The 18,105-nt window shown below is 43.3% G+C and overlaps 1 protein-coding gene across 1 annotated transcript; it reads right to left on the reverse strand.

Annotated features, from left to right (window-relative positions):
* Positions 1-1,060: 1,060 nt before the first annotated feature.
* SNAI2 (snail family transcriptional repressor 2) lies at positions 1,061-6,271 on the reverse strand. Its single transcript, XM_089678406.1, has 3 exons — positions 6,113-6,271; positions 3,392-3,931; positions 1,061-2,092 (listed from the first exon to the last, which is right to left on the reverse strand). Exons 1-3 carry the CDS (start codon positions 6,189-6,191, stop codon positions 1,911-1,913), a joined length of 801 nt encoding a protein of 266 aa, XP_089534532.1. The 5' UTR covers positions 6,192-6,271; the 3' UTR covers positions 1,061-1,910.
* Positions 6,272-18,105: the final 11,834 nt, after the last annotated feature.

The following is an 18,105-nucleotide window of genomic DNA, read 5'->3' on the forward strand; positions in this document are numbered from 1 at the left end:
AAAATGTAATATCTTACTGCTTACTATGAAGGCCTGCATTACTTTTCTCCTTTTATTTTTCTCTTGGTAATTATGTGCATAACACACTTCCTATCTCTGCGTGGCTACACTAGGTCCTCTACTGTATATGGAGAAAGCTATGGTTGTCACCTAGGCTGTAGGTCAAGCATGCCTTCCCTTGTTTATCTCTAACACACAGAGAAAGGGGAGATTAGTAAATTACAGAAGATATGTGTTTTTGATGTTTTTATATAAACTAACAAATACTGTACATTTCTGGTAGGATCAGCTGGTACGTTCTGTGTGTGGTGAAATGTTGTTAGCCAGAGAAAAACAAACTAATGCAGCCACCATATTTAAGGACAGATAAGCTGCAATATATTATATTTTATTATTTAAGGCTGGGGGGAGGGACTGAGGTGATACTGGAAGGGTGTGTTTTTTTGCCAAAGCTCCACACCCATTACTACTGTACTGTACTGATGGGTATGAAAGGTGATGTAACAACCTCGTAGGTTTATTATTTAAATATGCTCTAAAGGCAGATAGATTTTTTACCATAATGCATACTATGCATTAAGGAATAAAACCTTCTGCATGCAGCTTCCCCCCCAATCCCTTCTAAATACTTACCTGAGACCATTCTCAATCCAGCGATGTGAATGAGAGCAGAGGCTCTGTCTGCTCTCTCCCTCCTCATTGGTCAGAGAGGCAGCAGCAGGAGCCATTGTTTCCTGCTGCTGTCAATCACAGCCTGTGAGGACAGAGTGGGGGGGGGGGCGTGACGGAGCCGCGCTCTGTGTGTTAATGGACACAGAGCTGGCTCGGGAGTGAGCACGCACGAGTGCCCCATAGCAAGTGGTCTGTATGGGGGCACTCACAAAGGGGAGGGTCCAGAAACACCAGCAGGGGACCCCAGGAAAGGAGGATTAGGCTGCTTTGTGGAAAACCATTGCACAGAGCAGGTAAGTATGGCATGGTTGTTATTTAAAACAAAATGCTTTTAGAATAACTTTAATTGCAAGCACTTCTACTCTTTACATATAAACAAACACAAGAATATTATCCAAAAAAATTATTTTATTTCTTTTATAAAAAAAGACTTAGAAAACATATACAACATTCATTCTTCAAGTTGGTCTGAAAGCTGCATGCAGCTTTACACAACATTTCTCTACACATACACACACGCACACACAAACGCATACAAACATATATAAAAATATAGCCATTTACAATATATTCACATATTTTACAGAATTATTATAAAAAAGGCACAGAGGGTTTGTATGCAGAGACCGCTGAAAATGTACAAGGCATTTTCTTTGTGCACTTCAATATCTACAACTTAACCCTCCCATAAACCCTCATGTTTGCACTTGCTCCCATTTTAAAAAATATGTAAGATATAAAACGTTTTTGCTGTGCAGAAAAGGTACAGTTTTTTTTCTTAAGGCACGAGTCCTTTAAGGCAGAACTTCTCAACTTGGCCATATTATTTGGGTTTGATCATTTGCATTGAAGTAAAGTCTTATAAATGTTCATTGTCATAGCAAAACAGTGAAAATATAAAACAATTATGACTGAAAAGGCACCTGAGATTCTGACGAAAGGCACTGTGAAAGAAAATACTATCCGGCTGAAATGGTTTAGGCAAGAATTCGATCTTGATCTCTGTAGGCAAAAGTCACATCAATTTGATGCTAGAGGCCTTTTGCTTGAATGCTGAAAGGTGCTGTTCACCTGTCAGAATTTCAGATCCATGCTGAAAACCGCTTTGGTTTGATTCTTTGGTAGGCAGAGGTAAAATACCTTAGGATTGTCCCCAGGCTGCGTAGAAGGAACCCTGAATGAGCTTGTCAAGTCCTGACTGATGCGTCAGCATGCACTCATGTGTTGGACGCCAAGTGTCAGTGTGCTACGCAGCAGCCAGACTCCTCGTGCTTGTGCAGTAGGGACATTCTGGAAAAAGTTTTGGAACAGCTTTTGCATTGATATTTCTTCACATCTGAATGGGTTTGCAAATGAGCCCTCAAGTTTGACCTGTCTGCGAAAGCTCTGTTGCAATGTGGGCATGAGAAGGGCTTTTCTCCTGTAAGGAAAGAAACAGATACAGTGTTAGTAAAAAGTTCTCAGTAAATACTATGTATCTTTTCTTAGCAAAGTCTCATGAAGGATTCAATAGAAGAAGACAATGGAAAAGACTGGTTAGCTGAACAATGTGGGACATTTAGTAAATCTGGTGCAGTCATGTGTGGTAGCCAATCAGCTTCTAACTAGTTCAAATAAACTTTGGCAAGAACACCTAGAAGCTGATTGGTTTGTATGCAGAGCTGCATCAGATTTTGAACTCTCAAGTTTTAGTAAATCAATCCTACTGGCTTATTAATTATGTTAGAAGTCAAAGTAATTGTGATGTCCAAAATGCAATAACCTGTAGAAAGTAGACTTTACTGTTTATCTGTTCAGAGCTCTTAATCCAGTGCTGAACTGTTGCTGATGGGAATGGTGAACTTTGCTCAGAAGAGCATGGCTCCAAATTTAGCCAGTTTAGCATGGACCACCTGAATTTTGTTATATGTATGGCCTAGCTGGTTGGACATGTCAATCAATATATCAACCTGTGTACAACCAGCTGGCCCATACATGGATCGAAATTGAAGGCTGAAGGCTCCTCACCAGCAGGATACAATAGCTCAGCAGGAGTGATGCCCCCATCCACCTCAGATGTGTGGATGGGACAATCAGTTTTTTTTTGTTCAACTAGTCCATGTATGGCCTGCCTTAAACACAGTATCCCAGGGCACCTCACGTTGATTGCAGAATGACTTACTTTTTTTTTAAGACCAACAGAGTGTCCTCAAAAATCTTGCACTTGTTGCAGATCATATGGTGCTGCTTATACAGTGCTTACAAACATACTGAATGCATTTGAGCTGCTGGACTAAAGTGCATATCATATGATGGGACTGGAATATACAGAATGAAGCAAACATGAGGATGTTACAGCTTCAGACTGGATGCTATGGGGTGAGCTGGCCATACATTGTACAATTTTCTTGTACAATTTTCCTTTGGATTTACCAAAACCATATAATATGAGGTTGAATCTAAACACTTTCAATTTTCCATGCAATCAGGCAGGCCCTTTTACTACATAGTTGAAGGTAAATCTAAAGGAAATTGAATATGAAAATTGTGTAATTTATGGCCAACACTCTCATAGTTCAACCCCAATGACTATTAGGGACCCACTGATCAGTGTGCAAACCTTTGGAAAGCCTACTGCAATACCAAATACAAGTGCATTGAATAAATACTATTCCTACAGCTGTCCCATCCATTTCCTACCATTCCACATCACTAATGAGCAAAGTCTGTAGCACGTTACCTGTGTGAGTTCGGATGTGTCCTTGCAACAACCAGGGTCTGGAGAAAGCCTTTCCGCAGATCTTGCACACACAAGGTAACGTATGGGTCCTGATGTGCATCTTTAGCGCTCCCAGGCTCACGTACTCCTTTTCACAGTATTTGCAGCTGAACGATTTCCTAGACTGAGAATCGCAGTGCAGCTGCTTGTGCTTGGCCAGCCCGGAGAAGGTAGAGTAGGTCTTACTGCACAAGCCGCATTGAAACTTTTCCACATCTATGGCATGGGGGTCAGAAAGTTTGGACTGGATCCTCTCCTCCTCGTCGCTGATCGGACTCTCTGAGCCGCTGTGGTCTTTGGATGAGCCGTCTGATTGGGGAGGAGGACTGACGCGTCCCAGCGATGAAGGGTATCCTGACAGAGGTGACAGGTCATTGGGCAGGGGAGGAGGAAGAAGGCTAGTCCACACTGTGATAGGGCTGTAGGCAACTGTGCTGAGGATGTCTGCTTGAGGGATCACTGACACCGGGTATCTTTCATACAGGAATGGAGAGATGATCACTGGAGAGGCAGAACACATGAAACTACAATGACTACATATAATAAAACATGAGTGCAGAAAACACACAACATTCAGCTCCAATATACCGACAGGTATCTAATGGCTGATTACAAAGAAATCTGAAGAATACAGTCACATGGCTGAGTGCCTTCAAAGCTTGTGATCACCAGAGAATCAAGACACAGTGCTTATTACAGGATTTCTTTAGCGCCAAGTTTGCACAGCGCTTTACAAAACAGAGGGAGACAGAAAAGTTACAAAACAATTTGATACAAGACGATTTGGAGAGCCTTGCTCACAGGAGCTTGCAATCTAAAATCTACAATCTTATTTCAAATGCATTAACACTGAGCTGTGCACTAACACTATAAAACGTAATCCAGTAACTGATGAACTAGAAATGTTTGCTGATCAGAAGAATCCTATGTATGGTCATCAGCGAAGAAATCAAGACACATCACTTATTTCATATTAACAATGGGCTGTTCATTGACACTGTGCAAAGTCATCCAGGAACTTTCATGAACTTAAAAAAGTTTGCTGATCAGAAGAATCCTATGTATTATTACCAGTACAGAAATCAAGACACACTGGGGGAATTTACTAAAACTGGAACAGCTGTACATGGCAACCAATCAGCATCTAGCTTCAGCTTGGTAAATTAAGCTTTGAAAATGAAAGCTAGAAGTTGATTGATTGCCAGGCACATCTGCGGCAGATTTTGGATGCTCCAGTCTTTGGAAATTCCCCTTTGCTGCACTTTTTATATGCACTAACAAGTAACTAATACTTCAGAAGAATCCCGTGATGATCTTTGATCTATGATATGATCATCAGAAAGACCCCATGACACAGCACTTATTCCATATGTAGAAACCCTAAAATGTGCACTGACACTATACAAAGTAATCCAGGACTCTGATGAACTAGAAAAGTTTATTTTGAATTACAAGAGGGAAACTTAGAAAAACTGGAACAACTGTGTGTGTCAACCAATCAGCCTCTAGCTTTCATTGTTAAACCTTAACTGTACAAGCTGAAGGTAGAATCTGATTGGTTGCCATGTACTGTTGCTCCAGTTTTGATAAATTCCTTCCTATGAATGGTTGATTGGCTGAGAAATCAAGACACACATCACTTCTATGGAATATCACTGAGCTGTACATGAACACTATACTAAGTGATCCAGAAACTCTAATGAACTGGAAAAGTTTGCTGATCAGAAGAGATCTATGCATGATCATTGGACGAGAAGACACAGCCAAGTAACTCTGATGATGGGACAGGTAGGTGATCAGAGGAGCCCTATGCATGAATGGTTGGTACAGTTAGGTATGTGATCAAAGGAGCCCTCTGCATGATTAGGTGATTATGGTAGGTGATCAGAGGAACCCTACTTGTGAATGGCTGGAAGAGGTAGGTAGGTGACCAGGGGAGTTCTCTGTATGAATGGGTGGTGGAGGTAGGTAGGTGATCAAAGAAGTTCTCAATGTGAATGGGTGGTGGAGGTAGGTGATCAGGGGAGTTGTCTGTATGAATGGGTGGTAGAGGTAGGTAGGTGATCAGAGCAGTCCTCTATATGACTGGGTGGTGGAGGTAGGTGATCAGGGGAGTTCTCTGTATGAATGGGTGGTGGAGGTAGGTGATCAGGGTAGTTCTCTGTATGAATAGGTGGTGGAGGTAGGTAGGTGATCAGGGGAGTTTTCTGTATGAATGGGTGGTGGAGGTAGGTGATCAGGGGAGTTCTCTGTATGAATGCGTGATGGAGGTAGGTGATCAGGGGAGTTCTCTGTATGAATGGGTGATGGAGGTAGGTGATTAGGGGAGTTATCTGTATGAATTGTTGATGAAGGTAGGTGATCAGGAGTTCTCTGTATGAATGGGTGGTAAAGGTAGGTGATCAGGGGAGTTCCCTGTATGAATAGGTGGTGGAGGTAGGTAGGTGATCAGGGGAGTTCCCTGTATGAATGGGTGGTGGAGGTAGGTAGATCAGGGGAGTTCCCTGTATGAATGGGTGGTGGAGGTAGGTGATCAGAGGAGTTCCCTGTATGAATGGGTGGTGGAGGTAGGTGATCAGAGGAGTTCCCTGTATGAATGGGTGGTGGAGGTAGGTAGGTGATCAGGGGAGTTCCCTGTATAAATGGGTGGTAGAGGTAGGTGGGTGGGTGGGGTGCAGGTACCTGTGTGGTTGTCCAGCTCCCCATAGTTGGGCTTCTTGGAGGAGTTGAAGTGTTTCTTGACCAGGAAGGATCGCGGCATCTTCAGGCAGAATGTAGCGGCTCCTCGGTGCGCTCCCTATAGCATTGTCCGCACTCTGGAGGAAGGGGCTCTGCTCGGGCTTCTTGAAAAGTGCTGTAAATAGCTCGGAGTGAAGTGCAGGGGGCGGGGCCTGGTCGGCTCGTCCAATCACCTCCTTCATAGCGGGGAGCCCTCTCACACATCCAGCGTGCGGTGTTGGGAGGGGGGTCGGGGTGAGGATCCAATGATTGTCTGAGAAGGGGAGGGGTCAGGGTACAACTCCTCCCCCAGACTGTCATTGCCTGTCACATCCCTGGCTGTGTGGACTGGGATCGGAGAGACTTGTCCTCTCCCTCCCCCTGGGTGATGGACGGCTGTCGTCGTGTACTCCCGGGATGGATCAGCCCGATCCTCCGATCACTGACACTACTATGTCATTGTTAGTAAACAGAGTGTTGTCATACATATAACATGGCAGTGGGTGTAGTTCCTGTGTGAGCTGGGCACTGACACCTTCCTGAGGAGCCCGCTACTTTCATCAACTACAAAAGTTTGGTGATCAGAAGAATTCTCTGTGTGCTGATCAATGCAGGAAAGAAGACGTGTCACTCATGTCATATGAACACAGCTGACTGTATAGAGGGGGTACAACTTGATGAACTGGAAAAGTTTGCTGATCTTAAAGACCCCCTCTGCCCCCCCACCGCCCCCCATAAACCTGTATACCTGAATAGAGAGGAAACAATACAACCAGGGGCGGACTGACCATTTGGAAACTCAGGCACTGCCCGAGGGCCTGGGGTCAGTAGGGGGCCCCATGAGATGCCCCTGGTACCTTTTTCATAGGCTTTTTTGAGTTTGGGCAAGGACACAGGGGCCCCATGATCCCCTATTGCCCGGGGGCCCCATGAGTTGTCAGTCCGCCCCTGAATACTACTTACCTGTATCCTGGGACTATTCTTCATACTTATCTATTTTTGCCCTGCCTCTGTGCTGCCCTGATCCAAGTTCCTGCACCATTTACAAAATGTCTGTGATACTGCGCGTATGCAGGATAAAGTGCACGACACCAAGTGCTTCAACTCACACATGCGTCAAATGATGCTACAGACATCTGTTGGGGGGGGACTTATTTCCTCCAGCACATTAATGTCATTTTGTAGGGCAAATGCACAAAATGAGGCACATGCTGCCATACATTTCATCTTGCACATATGCAGTATGATAATTCTTCTTTTTCTCCTTGAAGCGGATGATTTTCATGAAGGCAATGATGATGTTACCTTCCCAGGGCACAGCTGTGCACCCGGGGCTATGTCACCACTGCCTGCAGGGAAAGCTGGAATTGGAAGACAAAAAAGACAAGTACAGCAAAAAAAAAACAAAAAGAAGAATGAAAGTGCCCGGTCATAACGGTGCGATTTCAAGTGTGATTTGCAAATTGAAATTTCACTTGAAACTGTATCTAATGAATGTGAATGTCAGTGCCTTAATGTGCGATTTTCTGCAGTGCGATTTCTAAAGTAGTTCTTGCATTACTCTTTCTGAAGTTTTGTTGCAATTTTAAATATGTAGAATACAATGGAAATCGCACTGCAAATTGCAAGAAATCATTGAAAATCTTTACAAGTAGCAATAAAGTCTTCAGAAATCGCACCTGAAATCGCACTGAAATTGCACACAAATCGCATGATTTTAAATTCACATCAGCATGCATAGATGGACACAGATGTGAGATTTAGGGAAAGGTGGGAAAAGTCCACTTTAAAGTATAGAGCCTAGTACACACTAGCAGTGTTTTTTTGTTCAACTCAGTGGGCTGAACGAAAATAAAAAATGACAGCTCAGGAGGAGCCAGTGTACAGACTATGCAATGTTAGTACAGCGATCACCCCTGCTGTGCTATTGTGTTCTGACAGGAGGGACGGCCCCCCACCAGAACATTCCAGTCAGCCATTGGCTGAAAGTGCTGATCTGGAGCCAGTCAGCAAACCTTTTTCAGTCATGCCCCTTCGACAGAATCCAGCCAAACTTCTGTCAGACCGGCTGTCCTACATGTGGGCCGAATGTCGGCCTGTTTCTCTTGAGCCCGCCGATGCCACCCAACATTTGGCTCATGTGTACTAGGCTTAATAAAAGCATTTTTTTTGTTTTAGATAGAGTGGAGAGGGATTAGAACACCTATCAGGTTTTAATCGCTGTCTGTGCCCCCGTTAGGGAGATTCACCTTCGCTATTTGTCCTCTTTACCATTTTCGTCGACATTGAAAGAAAGGTTTGGGTTGACACCAGAACAGAAAGAGAAGAGAAATCTTCCAATGGTGATGCTAGTTCCGTCACTGTGGTTGGAGCTCATCTCACTTACTGTTGTGGTTATGGGACACTGACACCAATAATAACCTGACAGGTGTTCTAATCCCTCTCCACTCTATCCAATGTAGCATCCTCTAGTGTGCAACTAGAATAGTGTAGTGTACTGCAGGTAAAATCATTGTGTATGACTCATGGTAACTGTGCGAGTCTGTGATTGGGGTCGGGTTATTGCAGGTCAGCTGGATGACTTAACAGGTTGTGGCTCTATCGCATCCTCCTGACTCTGGAGGACCAGAGAACCTTTCAGAAGTCAGTAAGCAGGAAAGGGTGGAGACCTAATCTTCATGTTTATGGGAGTCCAGCCAATCCCAAGCTGAGGAGACTGTCAGTGCCTGGGAAGGGTCCCTTAGGTCTAGGGAGGGCCAGCCTCCAGGCTGGGCTCGGGCTGGGTTAGGAGGATCCATTTAGCAGTAGGGCATGAATGGGATCAAGACCTGGAGCAATAGAGAACAAAGAGGACAGAGTGAGTACAGCAGCAATTTCTGGGATCTACAAGGAGAAAGAGTGCCACACGTAGCAAGCTTTCTAAGGACAGCGCTGGGCTCAATCTTTTATCCTTGTCCCGGAGATCTTCTGAGAAGCTAGGAGGGCTGGTAGTGTTTGCAGGCTATGGAGCAGTTTTACAGGGGGAGAGAAGACATCTCCGCATGTAGCTACAAGAAGCTAAATTGATTTCTGGAGGAGCTGCTAGTTCCTTGCCCATAAAGGGCTGTTGCTACTAATCCACAAAGAATGATGACTTTCACGGAAAAGAACCGTCCATGATCTGTCTTTGTACATAGGAAGGAAGTTGCCCTCCTTTCATTGATTCAAGTCAACTGGGCATCCCATAATCCCTATGTCCCTATCCAAGTTCATTTCCCCTAATAAAACAACAAAACCAAGCTTAGGGGCACCTACAACACAGTGGCCCTCACAAGGGTAGTGCTACACAAACTAAAAAAAAGTTTTGCTTTTAGTTATACTTTAGTCTTCATTTACATCGAATCCAACTTTGAAATCTTGCAACTTCACTTGAATTCACACAATTTCAAAATGTCAGTCCAACTTCAGGTGTGACTTGGAAGACATCTGTGAGAGTTCATGCACAGATGTCTATGCAAGTCGCACCAGAACTTGCAAAAAGTAGTGCATGAAGTACTTTTCAGAGTCGGAATCGCACCAATATGATCACTTCCATTGTGGACAATAGGGTGCGACTTGTCATGTGATTTGAAACTAATCTTATGACAAGTCGCACCGGTGTGACCGGGGACTTAGATCACAAAGGGCTGTGACAACATTGATTGGCCCAGTTCTGTCACATGCTCCTCCATACCCAAAAGTACTGAGTATTTCTGTGGGATCCTGACACTACGCAGGACCAAATAACATGACTGAACACCAGATCTTTACAGGCAGTGTTATCCCACTAACAAACACAAATGCTCCTGCGCTTGGGGATGGACTCGATGCAGGCTACAACCACATAAGGAATGTCCTGGAACATGCACACCTTGCTGCCCTTAATAGACCGGGGGAATCCAAATATACTGAATGGGGAAAGAAAAAACAGAGGGCGCACAGGCCTAGTGCATTACCATAAAAAATGTTTAATAAAAAATAAAGTAGGTGTTGTACCCACAAACAACAATAAAGTCAAGGCACATCATAAAGAACAGCTGGGTCAACACCGCGCTGTTACAGTCCACAATAGGGAGTGGAGATATCCAATAGGCTGACGGAATTCGAGGACTTGCCTCTTCCTTAGAGCCAATGCCAATGTGGCTCTGCTCTGTGGACATTACTGTCCATCGTCATCACAATGGATGCAAGTAATGTAAAGTTGTGGCTCTCAGTTGCTATAAGGCCCATTACTTACCTATAACAGCCTCAGAGATGACAGGGAGAGCACAGCTAGTTTTCTCTCTCACTTCCCAGATTCATCATATAAAGTGTAAAACAAAAAGTTTATATATTGCAGTTTACCAGCACTTGTGGCGCTTGCATTTGTTTTTTTTTTGCACTTTTTTTCTTTATTTTCAACCGATGATCCTGCCAGTAACACATTTCCTGCCCTATGATGTTACCCTAGGACAAGAAGTCTTTAGGAATACAGAACGCCTTCCCCTCTCCCCATCCCTATACCATACAGGAGGGGTGCTTTGTAGCTCACAGAAGTGATTTGGAGATTAAGACTTTTGGGGATTTGAGTGAAGCACAGGCAGAGTGCGCAATAAGTAAAGCCAGCCATACACTGATGAACGGGACTGAAATTTGCTTGCTCAACTCCAGAAGGAGCCTTCTGGAAATTTTGTGGCCAGACATCAGCTGTAGCTGCATCTGATGCATTTTGTGGGCGGACAGCAGCTGTAGCTGCAACTGATGCATTTTGTGGCCGGACAGCAGCTGTAGCTACAGCTCATGCATTTTGTGGCCGGAAAGCAGCTGCAGCTCATGCATTTTGTGGCCGGACAGCAGCTGTAGCTGCAACTGATGCATTTTGTGGCTGGACAGCAGCTGTAGCTGCAACTGACGCATTTTGTGGCCGGACAGCAGCTGTAGCTGCAGCTCATGCATTTTGTGGCCGGACAGCAGCTGTAGCTGCAACTGATGCATTTTGTGGCCAGACAGCAGCTGTAGCTGCAGCTCATGCATTTTGTGGCCGGACAGCAGCTGTAGCTGCATCTGATGCAGCTGCTGTTTGGGTATTCTGAAAGGCCCTATTGGTGGTTTTCAGAATACAATAGCCCGGCAGGCTGATTCATCTATCTGGGCTGTTGATTATAGATGGAGGAATCTGTTAGATTTGTTGGACCCACAAGAAATAAATCTACAAATGTATGGCCAGCTTTACTAGATCAATGGATTTCCATCAGGATTAAAATGGTATGAAACCCAAAACCAATAATATTTAATATATTGCAGTTTACCAATTCATAGATGTGTTGGCTGCATTGGTTTTCCATTTTTTAGGCTTTTTTCCTCTGTTTTCACCTAGTGATCTGACCAGTAACATACCTTCTGTATGAGAATGCCCCCAGTCTAGATGAAGGAGCACAGGGGCACCTCTGGACAGCAGAATTGTCAGTCTGGGGTTAGATGTACTAGCAGGTTTAAATACACTAACAAATCGAAGCCAAACTCCAGCTTACACTGCAGTTACAGCATACGATTGTTTTTCTTCTGGGATAAAGGTTTTACGTGAATAAAAGTTGATCATTTCTAAGCACCCCTGTCAGTAGTAAATGGGTTGTCTAAACAGTCTTAACTGATATATTTGAATTAGAGGTTGTTCTGTTGAAAAACAACAGACTTACTGGCTGGATCACCAACTGAAAATCAAGGAAAGAAAGTCTAAAAAATAAAACTAATGCAGCCATCACATCTAAGAATTGGTAAGCTGCAAAATAAATGCTTGCTTTTGGGTTTATCACCACTATGTTTTTTGCATTTGTTGTACAGATACAAAAAAAAGAACTTGTGTGGTTTATTTAAGACAGAAAGGGATAAAATACATTTATTGTTAGAGATAACATACACTTTATTACAACTATAGGATGAAAGTTTATTGATGTCTACCATGACAGCTGAACAATCTCCAGAAATGCCATTGTAGAGAACACATCACACAATGTAGGTTTCCACCAATCTCTGTGAAGTCACACTACAACCCCCATCAGCTTTTTATTGTTGTCTGTGTTTTAGGCATAGCTCACATTTGGGGTTGTGTGTGTGTGTGTGTGTGGGGGGGGGGGGAGGTAAAAATGCTGCTCAACCGCCAGTTTTTCCTCTTCCCCAACTCCCCCCTCTAAACCGCAAAGACAGCTGTGCCGCAGTATACACATTCCAGGGGCACAATGCTTTGCACAACAGAGCAGTAAAATGATCCCGTTCAGTGGGCAGCACTGCCTGCAGAGTGACCTATTCAAATGCAGGCTTTTAGGTGTAATACCTCCTCAGCACTTGTCAACCTCTGAAAAGGAATCCACTGCAAATTGTTTTTTAAAGGGTTATTGCATGTATATTGAAGCTCTAAGGGCCCGTTCACATCACTTGCAACGCAGGGAATGCACATTCCTTTTGCGATTTGCACACTGTACAGGAGTGTGCTGCTGTTTGAACATGCAAACAGGTGACTTTCATTTTTAATGGCACCCCCCACACATCTAGCAAATGTACATGTGTTTTCAGCCACCAAAACGCATTTTACCACAGTACCATGAGGTTTGGTGCAGCACAATTTTGCCACACTATACTTTTTCTTGTGCATTTTTCAGCCCAATGAAATGGATATTCTGTCCTAAATACATTACCTGGGAGTGTGCATATATGCACCTTGCAAATACATGCATTATGGTGTAAACTGGCTCTAAGAGTTTCCTGATGTCACCATTGACACCATGACAGTAAGTCTAAGTTCACGCCTATGCTTTTTCCGCTGTGTTTTAAGATTTCAGTCAGTGCGTTTTTTGAAAAGGGTAAGATACTTTTTTAAATGCAAAAAGTTGCATTTTTGGTTCTATAGACTTCAATGGAGACGCTGCAGAAAAGCATGTAGTGCGTTTTCTATGCGTTTTGCATTTTATTCTGCCCAGCAACAAGTTGAAAAGAGCAAAACATCAATAAAGCACCAAAAACAAGTAAAAACGCATGTGAAAAAACGCACTGCAAGAAGCACTGCAGAAACAGAAACTGCATAGGTGTGAACCTAGCCTAAATCAGTGGAAATCTTTCTAACAGGGCTGGGAGGGCAGTCAAATCCTTTCAGTGGGTTTAATCCTTCCCCATGTTATCCAGAAAAAAAGTTTTGGTTGGCCTTACATTTACTATCCAGGAATAACTCGTGTTGTAGATCTTCTGCCCTCTCTTGGCCACCTTTTAATCTGTACTTGTATTTTACACAATATTTCTAAGTGGTGTGGATTCATTCCTTGCAAAAGTGGGGTATTGGGCTCAGTTTGCACTCAGTTCCCTGTCTGCATGGAGTGTGTATGTTCTCCTTTTGCCTCCTAAGTGCTTTCATTTCTTCCCCTTGTGTTTGTATGAATGTGGTCAGATCAGAGTGCAGAGGGATTAGAAACTCTGTCAGTTTTTATTGCTGGTTGTACCCCCGTTACGGAGATTCAACCTTTCTATTTGTCCTGTTTGCCATTATTGCCGAGAGTGAAAATAAAAGAAAATCCCAAATTTTGAGTTGACACCAGAACAGAATGAGAGGGGAAATCTTACAATGGGGACATTAGTTCTGATGACTATGCTAAGAACCAGGAATTTATTTCACTTAGGAGGGATTTCTCACTTGCTGTTTTGACTATGGGACAGGAAGTGAAAGGAAATGTCCCTGATAGGACACAGATGGCAAAAAAACCCCCAAAAACTGAAAGGGGTGACCCTCCCTTAAGAGATCGCCCTCCCGTAGAATGCATGCAGAGTGTTTTCTATGTATCCGATGGTCCTAGTTTGCACCATTGTGGTCAGTTCCAGAGGTTTCAACAAACCTACAACCTGCTGCATTGATTTTTTTTGTCCGAAATTCATCAAAACGTGTGGAAACACACCAGAATGCGCATTGTCCAATAAAAACAAAGATTTTTCAAGTGTCAAAATAAAAAAATAGGGGAAAATGCACCAAAGCACATTAAAAACACGTCAAAAACATATATATGTGTGTAAATGTGTATGCAAAAATGCAAATTAAATGCTGAAATTGTGGTGTAAACAAGCTCTTTAAAAGGAACTGCAAGTTTTTTTTTTAAGGGCTCGTACACATGGCCTTTGCTCCCTGAAGAGTGATCTGCGCTTGGATTACTCTACAGAGAGCATTAAATAGGCGGTGAGGAGATGCTTGTCCCCTCCTCACTGCCAGCTTTAACCCCTTGAATCCTGCACTAGTGTGTCCAAATGCACATGGTTGTGGGGCAGTTGCTGAGTAGCCCGATTCATTTGAATGGGTTGCATTCAGTGGATGTTAACTAGTGCTGAGAGCAACAGGGGGTATATTTCCTGCTGTGAAGCAAAGCACTGCGGTGTCACGTGAACACCCCCAGCTGCTGCCTCTGAAGCTAAAGGGGGTTGCAGTTGTGGGGGAGGGGCAGGAAAGGAAGGCTAAGTCCCCCCCCCAAGCTGCTAGTATGAACTAGCATAAATGTACATGTAGCACCCTCTAGTTTACGTAGGATTTTTGTGATTAGTTAGAGGCTTGCTAGAAGCCTGGGTATGAGTCAGCCTGGGAGTAAGTTAGTGAGGTCACTTCAGGTTAGGCTGGGAGGCTGTGTAAGTCAAGGCATCTGCAGCCCTCTTACCCTTCTACAAACTGCTGGCACTTTCTAGAAGAGGGGGGGGGGGACTGGATTTGCATGTTTGAGGGAACCTGGATAATCCCTAGGAAGGAGGCCTGGCATGCTAGCTAGGAAAGCCCTTAAATATGAGAGAGCCTGATCAGTAGGGAGTTTTTGGAGTTGGGTGGAAGATGGAGTGAGGGAGGGTGCTGCTGGTGTGGAGCCTGTGAGGGGGCCCCAGAGGAGGGGGGCCTGCCTACAGGCTGAAGCTTTACAGAAGGACCCCTATTGTCCCACAGTATACCAGCAGGGAAGGAGCCAGGCCAGTAAAAGACCTGAAAGCAGCTGCAACCCATTAATCTACAGGAACAGGACAGTGTGAGTACTTCTACACCCCCTGGACAAAAGAAGGGAGAGGGCGGTTTGGTGCAATACCCACCTAGTTCTCCCTGGGACTACCTAATCTGTACGACTCGGAATCCCTTGCTCAGGGACACTCTCAAGACAGCCAGGTGGATAAGGAGATTTATATCTGGGGTCTGAGGAGGTTCACTAAGGGGACCAAGTGCTCCTTGCAAAGACTGCTGATTTTTGTCCTTTTTTGCTAAGAGGTTTGCCCTCCAAAGTTGTACAGTTCCATTGGGCATCCCATATATCCTTAGACCCCATCCAAGTTGGTAACCCCTAATAAAACAACAAAAACCAAGCTCAAGGACTGTTTTACTGACTTTGGATGACATTGTAGAAAATGTGTGTTGCTTGGCTGTGCAGAGCTTAGGGGGAGTTAAAAACTTAGCGGCTCCTGTGGGGGTAGCACTACAAATACTGTAGCTGTTGACTTACCATTATCTGGAGTCCAACGTTTTTGCTCTGCAGTAAGTTCTTCTTATCACTGTCAACCCCTGGCGCCACCATCTTGGATGTGGAAACCCACTGGATATGGATGGATATGGCTCTCCATTGTGTATGCACAACACATGGCACTCTGTGAACAGTCCTGTGGCACTCTGGGACATGTGACATGTCTCAGAAGGCTGCAAGAGGGGAAGATGGTGGGGTAAGGGGTGTCTGTCATCCTTGACAAACGCCAAATGCATTTTTGAAAAACACATGTTTTTAGGTGCACCAGTGTGAATGGGCCCTTACATAGGATTTAATGGGGAATAGTTTTCATGCGCTTTTGTCGTCCTGAAAAAACTCAGCAAAAGCTACCAGTGTGAAAGGGGGATCATGCTATGAGATTTTTTTTCAACTACTCTCCTCATTTCTTTAGTTCAAGTCCATCTCCTGCCACCACGATAAAACATTCCATGTCAGAGATGCCCGTCAAGGCCATTTCCAGTCTCTCAATACCTGACTCATCTGCAGCGATTTGGTGAAAGAAGAGCGAACTCAGGTAAGCTTCAGGAAGACCACCCCAGCCTTCCCTGCGACAGGTGTTGGAATAGAAACATGAAAGGAAACACATCAGCAATCTGTCAGGACTTGTTCAGGTGTAGTTTACTGTCAGCCTGCATAACTTCTTAATCTGGGAAATACCAAGGCAAGTGCAAAAGAAAAATGCGATCCATTTTCATAGGTGAACTCCTGCGACTGCTGTTGCAATTACTGGATTTTTACCAAGTAGGCTGGAAGTGATACTCTTAATGTATTGTTTGTGCTTTTTGATCCAGTGGAGCTCACCTCCAAGAGAACAGAAGCTTAATAAAGTGTTGCAGAGATTTGTAATTATTGAGGTGTCTAAACTGTCATGTAATGTGTTAAAAGGGTTATCACCTCCCCTGTTTTTTTTGTCCAAACAATTAATGAATAGCACCAAGGGTAAGTGAAAAGAGAGACATTTCCTATTTAAATGGATTTCTTTCACAGCACAGAATGGAATATCTTTTCTAAACAGGCCACAGATTCAGAGTAAATTAATTTACAAACTACATATCTTTTTATGAACTTTATAAACAATTAGAGAAAATATTTTCAAAATATTCTAGTACCAGATTTATGCAGGTTATACATGGGTCAAATTCCGAACGAATTTTCTTTAGAAAATCGGAAATGTCTTGCATTTTGATGGTGCCACCATTGATTTTGAAATTCAACCAACCAAGCCTTTAATTTTACCTCATATTGCTACAGAAAATCATTTTCGTGGCCAAGAATTTTCATTTATTTCCAGGTCACAGCGCCTGCTCAATTCTTTTTCGATACATTTCTCGCACAATTCTCCCATCAGTGATTAGAAATGTGTTTGTTTTTCAAAACATTTCCAACATGCCTGATTATACAAATGCGACGGCTGCTTGAAAATCAGCTGTTGCTGTGGCCCAATAATGCTGCGCACTTTCAAGGAAAATTCTTAGAAAAGATTTTCTAAAGAAAATTCATTCAGAATTCGACCCATGTGTGGCCAGCTTTAGTATATAAATAATGTTTTGTTTACAGTTTTTGCCTTTTTTATTCTGCATTTTTGGATAGATTATATTAATTATTGATAATAACGGTAATCTAAGAAAGTTTGAGGTCAGAACTTCAAATGAGGATACTGAGAAGCAAAACAAAAGGTATAATTAGAAAATATAAAAAATTATTTGAAATGACATATGATAAAATGCCTTACCCATCGTTTTATATTCTTTTTTTTATTCCGTTAAATATTTATAATATGATTATAGGCTTTTGTCAGTTTTAGATAACATGTATTTATTTTCCTCCATATTTTTACCTGTATCTGCATTTTTCATTGAAATTTTAACAAAAATGATTGAAATAATAAAAAAATATTTAAAAGCACTGTGCGACCTATGCTCATTACTGGAATTGGCAGGATGACTACAGTACAGTAGCATGCAGGTGTTTATTGGTCCTGTCTGGCAGAGCAGCCAGAGTACTTCACCATGCAGATTTGACTGTGCATGTGTATGACCCAATCTGTTTGGTCAGCATTGATCTACCAGCCTCAATTGTATTGTGTATTGTGAAGTGTTAAGCCAGCCACAGACACATTGAAATTCGGTCAGTTTGGCAGGAACTGGCCGAATTTCGATCCATCTCTGGGCGGGCTGGTTGTACTTAAGTGGATCTATCGATTAACTTCAGTACAACCAGCCTATCCATTTTTTCCACTCAATCACTTCAGGCAGCTAGAGCCATCAGCAGTAATCATTGTATTCTGCAGATGGGGAAGGTTCCCTTCTATCCCCGCAGAATACAATAGCACTGTGGGAGGGATTCCTCCATCAACACTCTCTGTGTTGATGGGGGAATCAAGAAATTTTCTTTCCTTCAACCTGTGATTGAAGGAAAGAA

This window comes from Staurois parvus, unplaced genomic scaffold (assembly GCF_062004578.1).
Source record: "Staurois parvus isolate SC_StPar_1 unplaced genomic scaffold, SC_StPar_1.0 ptg000205l, whole genome shotgun sequence".
In the NCBI taxonomy this organism is placed as follows: domain Eukaryota; kingdom Metazoa; phylum Chordata; class Amphibia; order Anura; family Ranidae; genus Staurois; species Staurois parvus.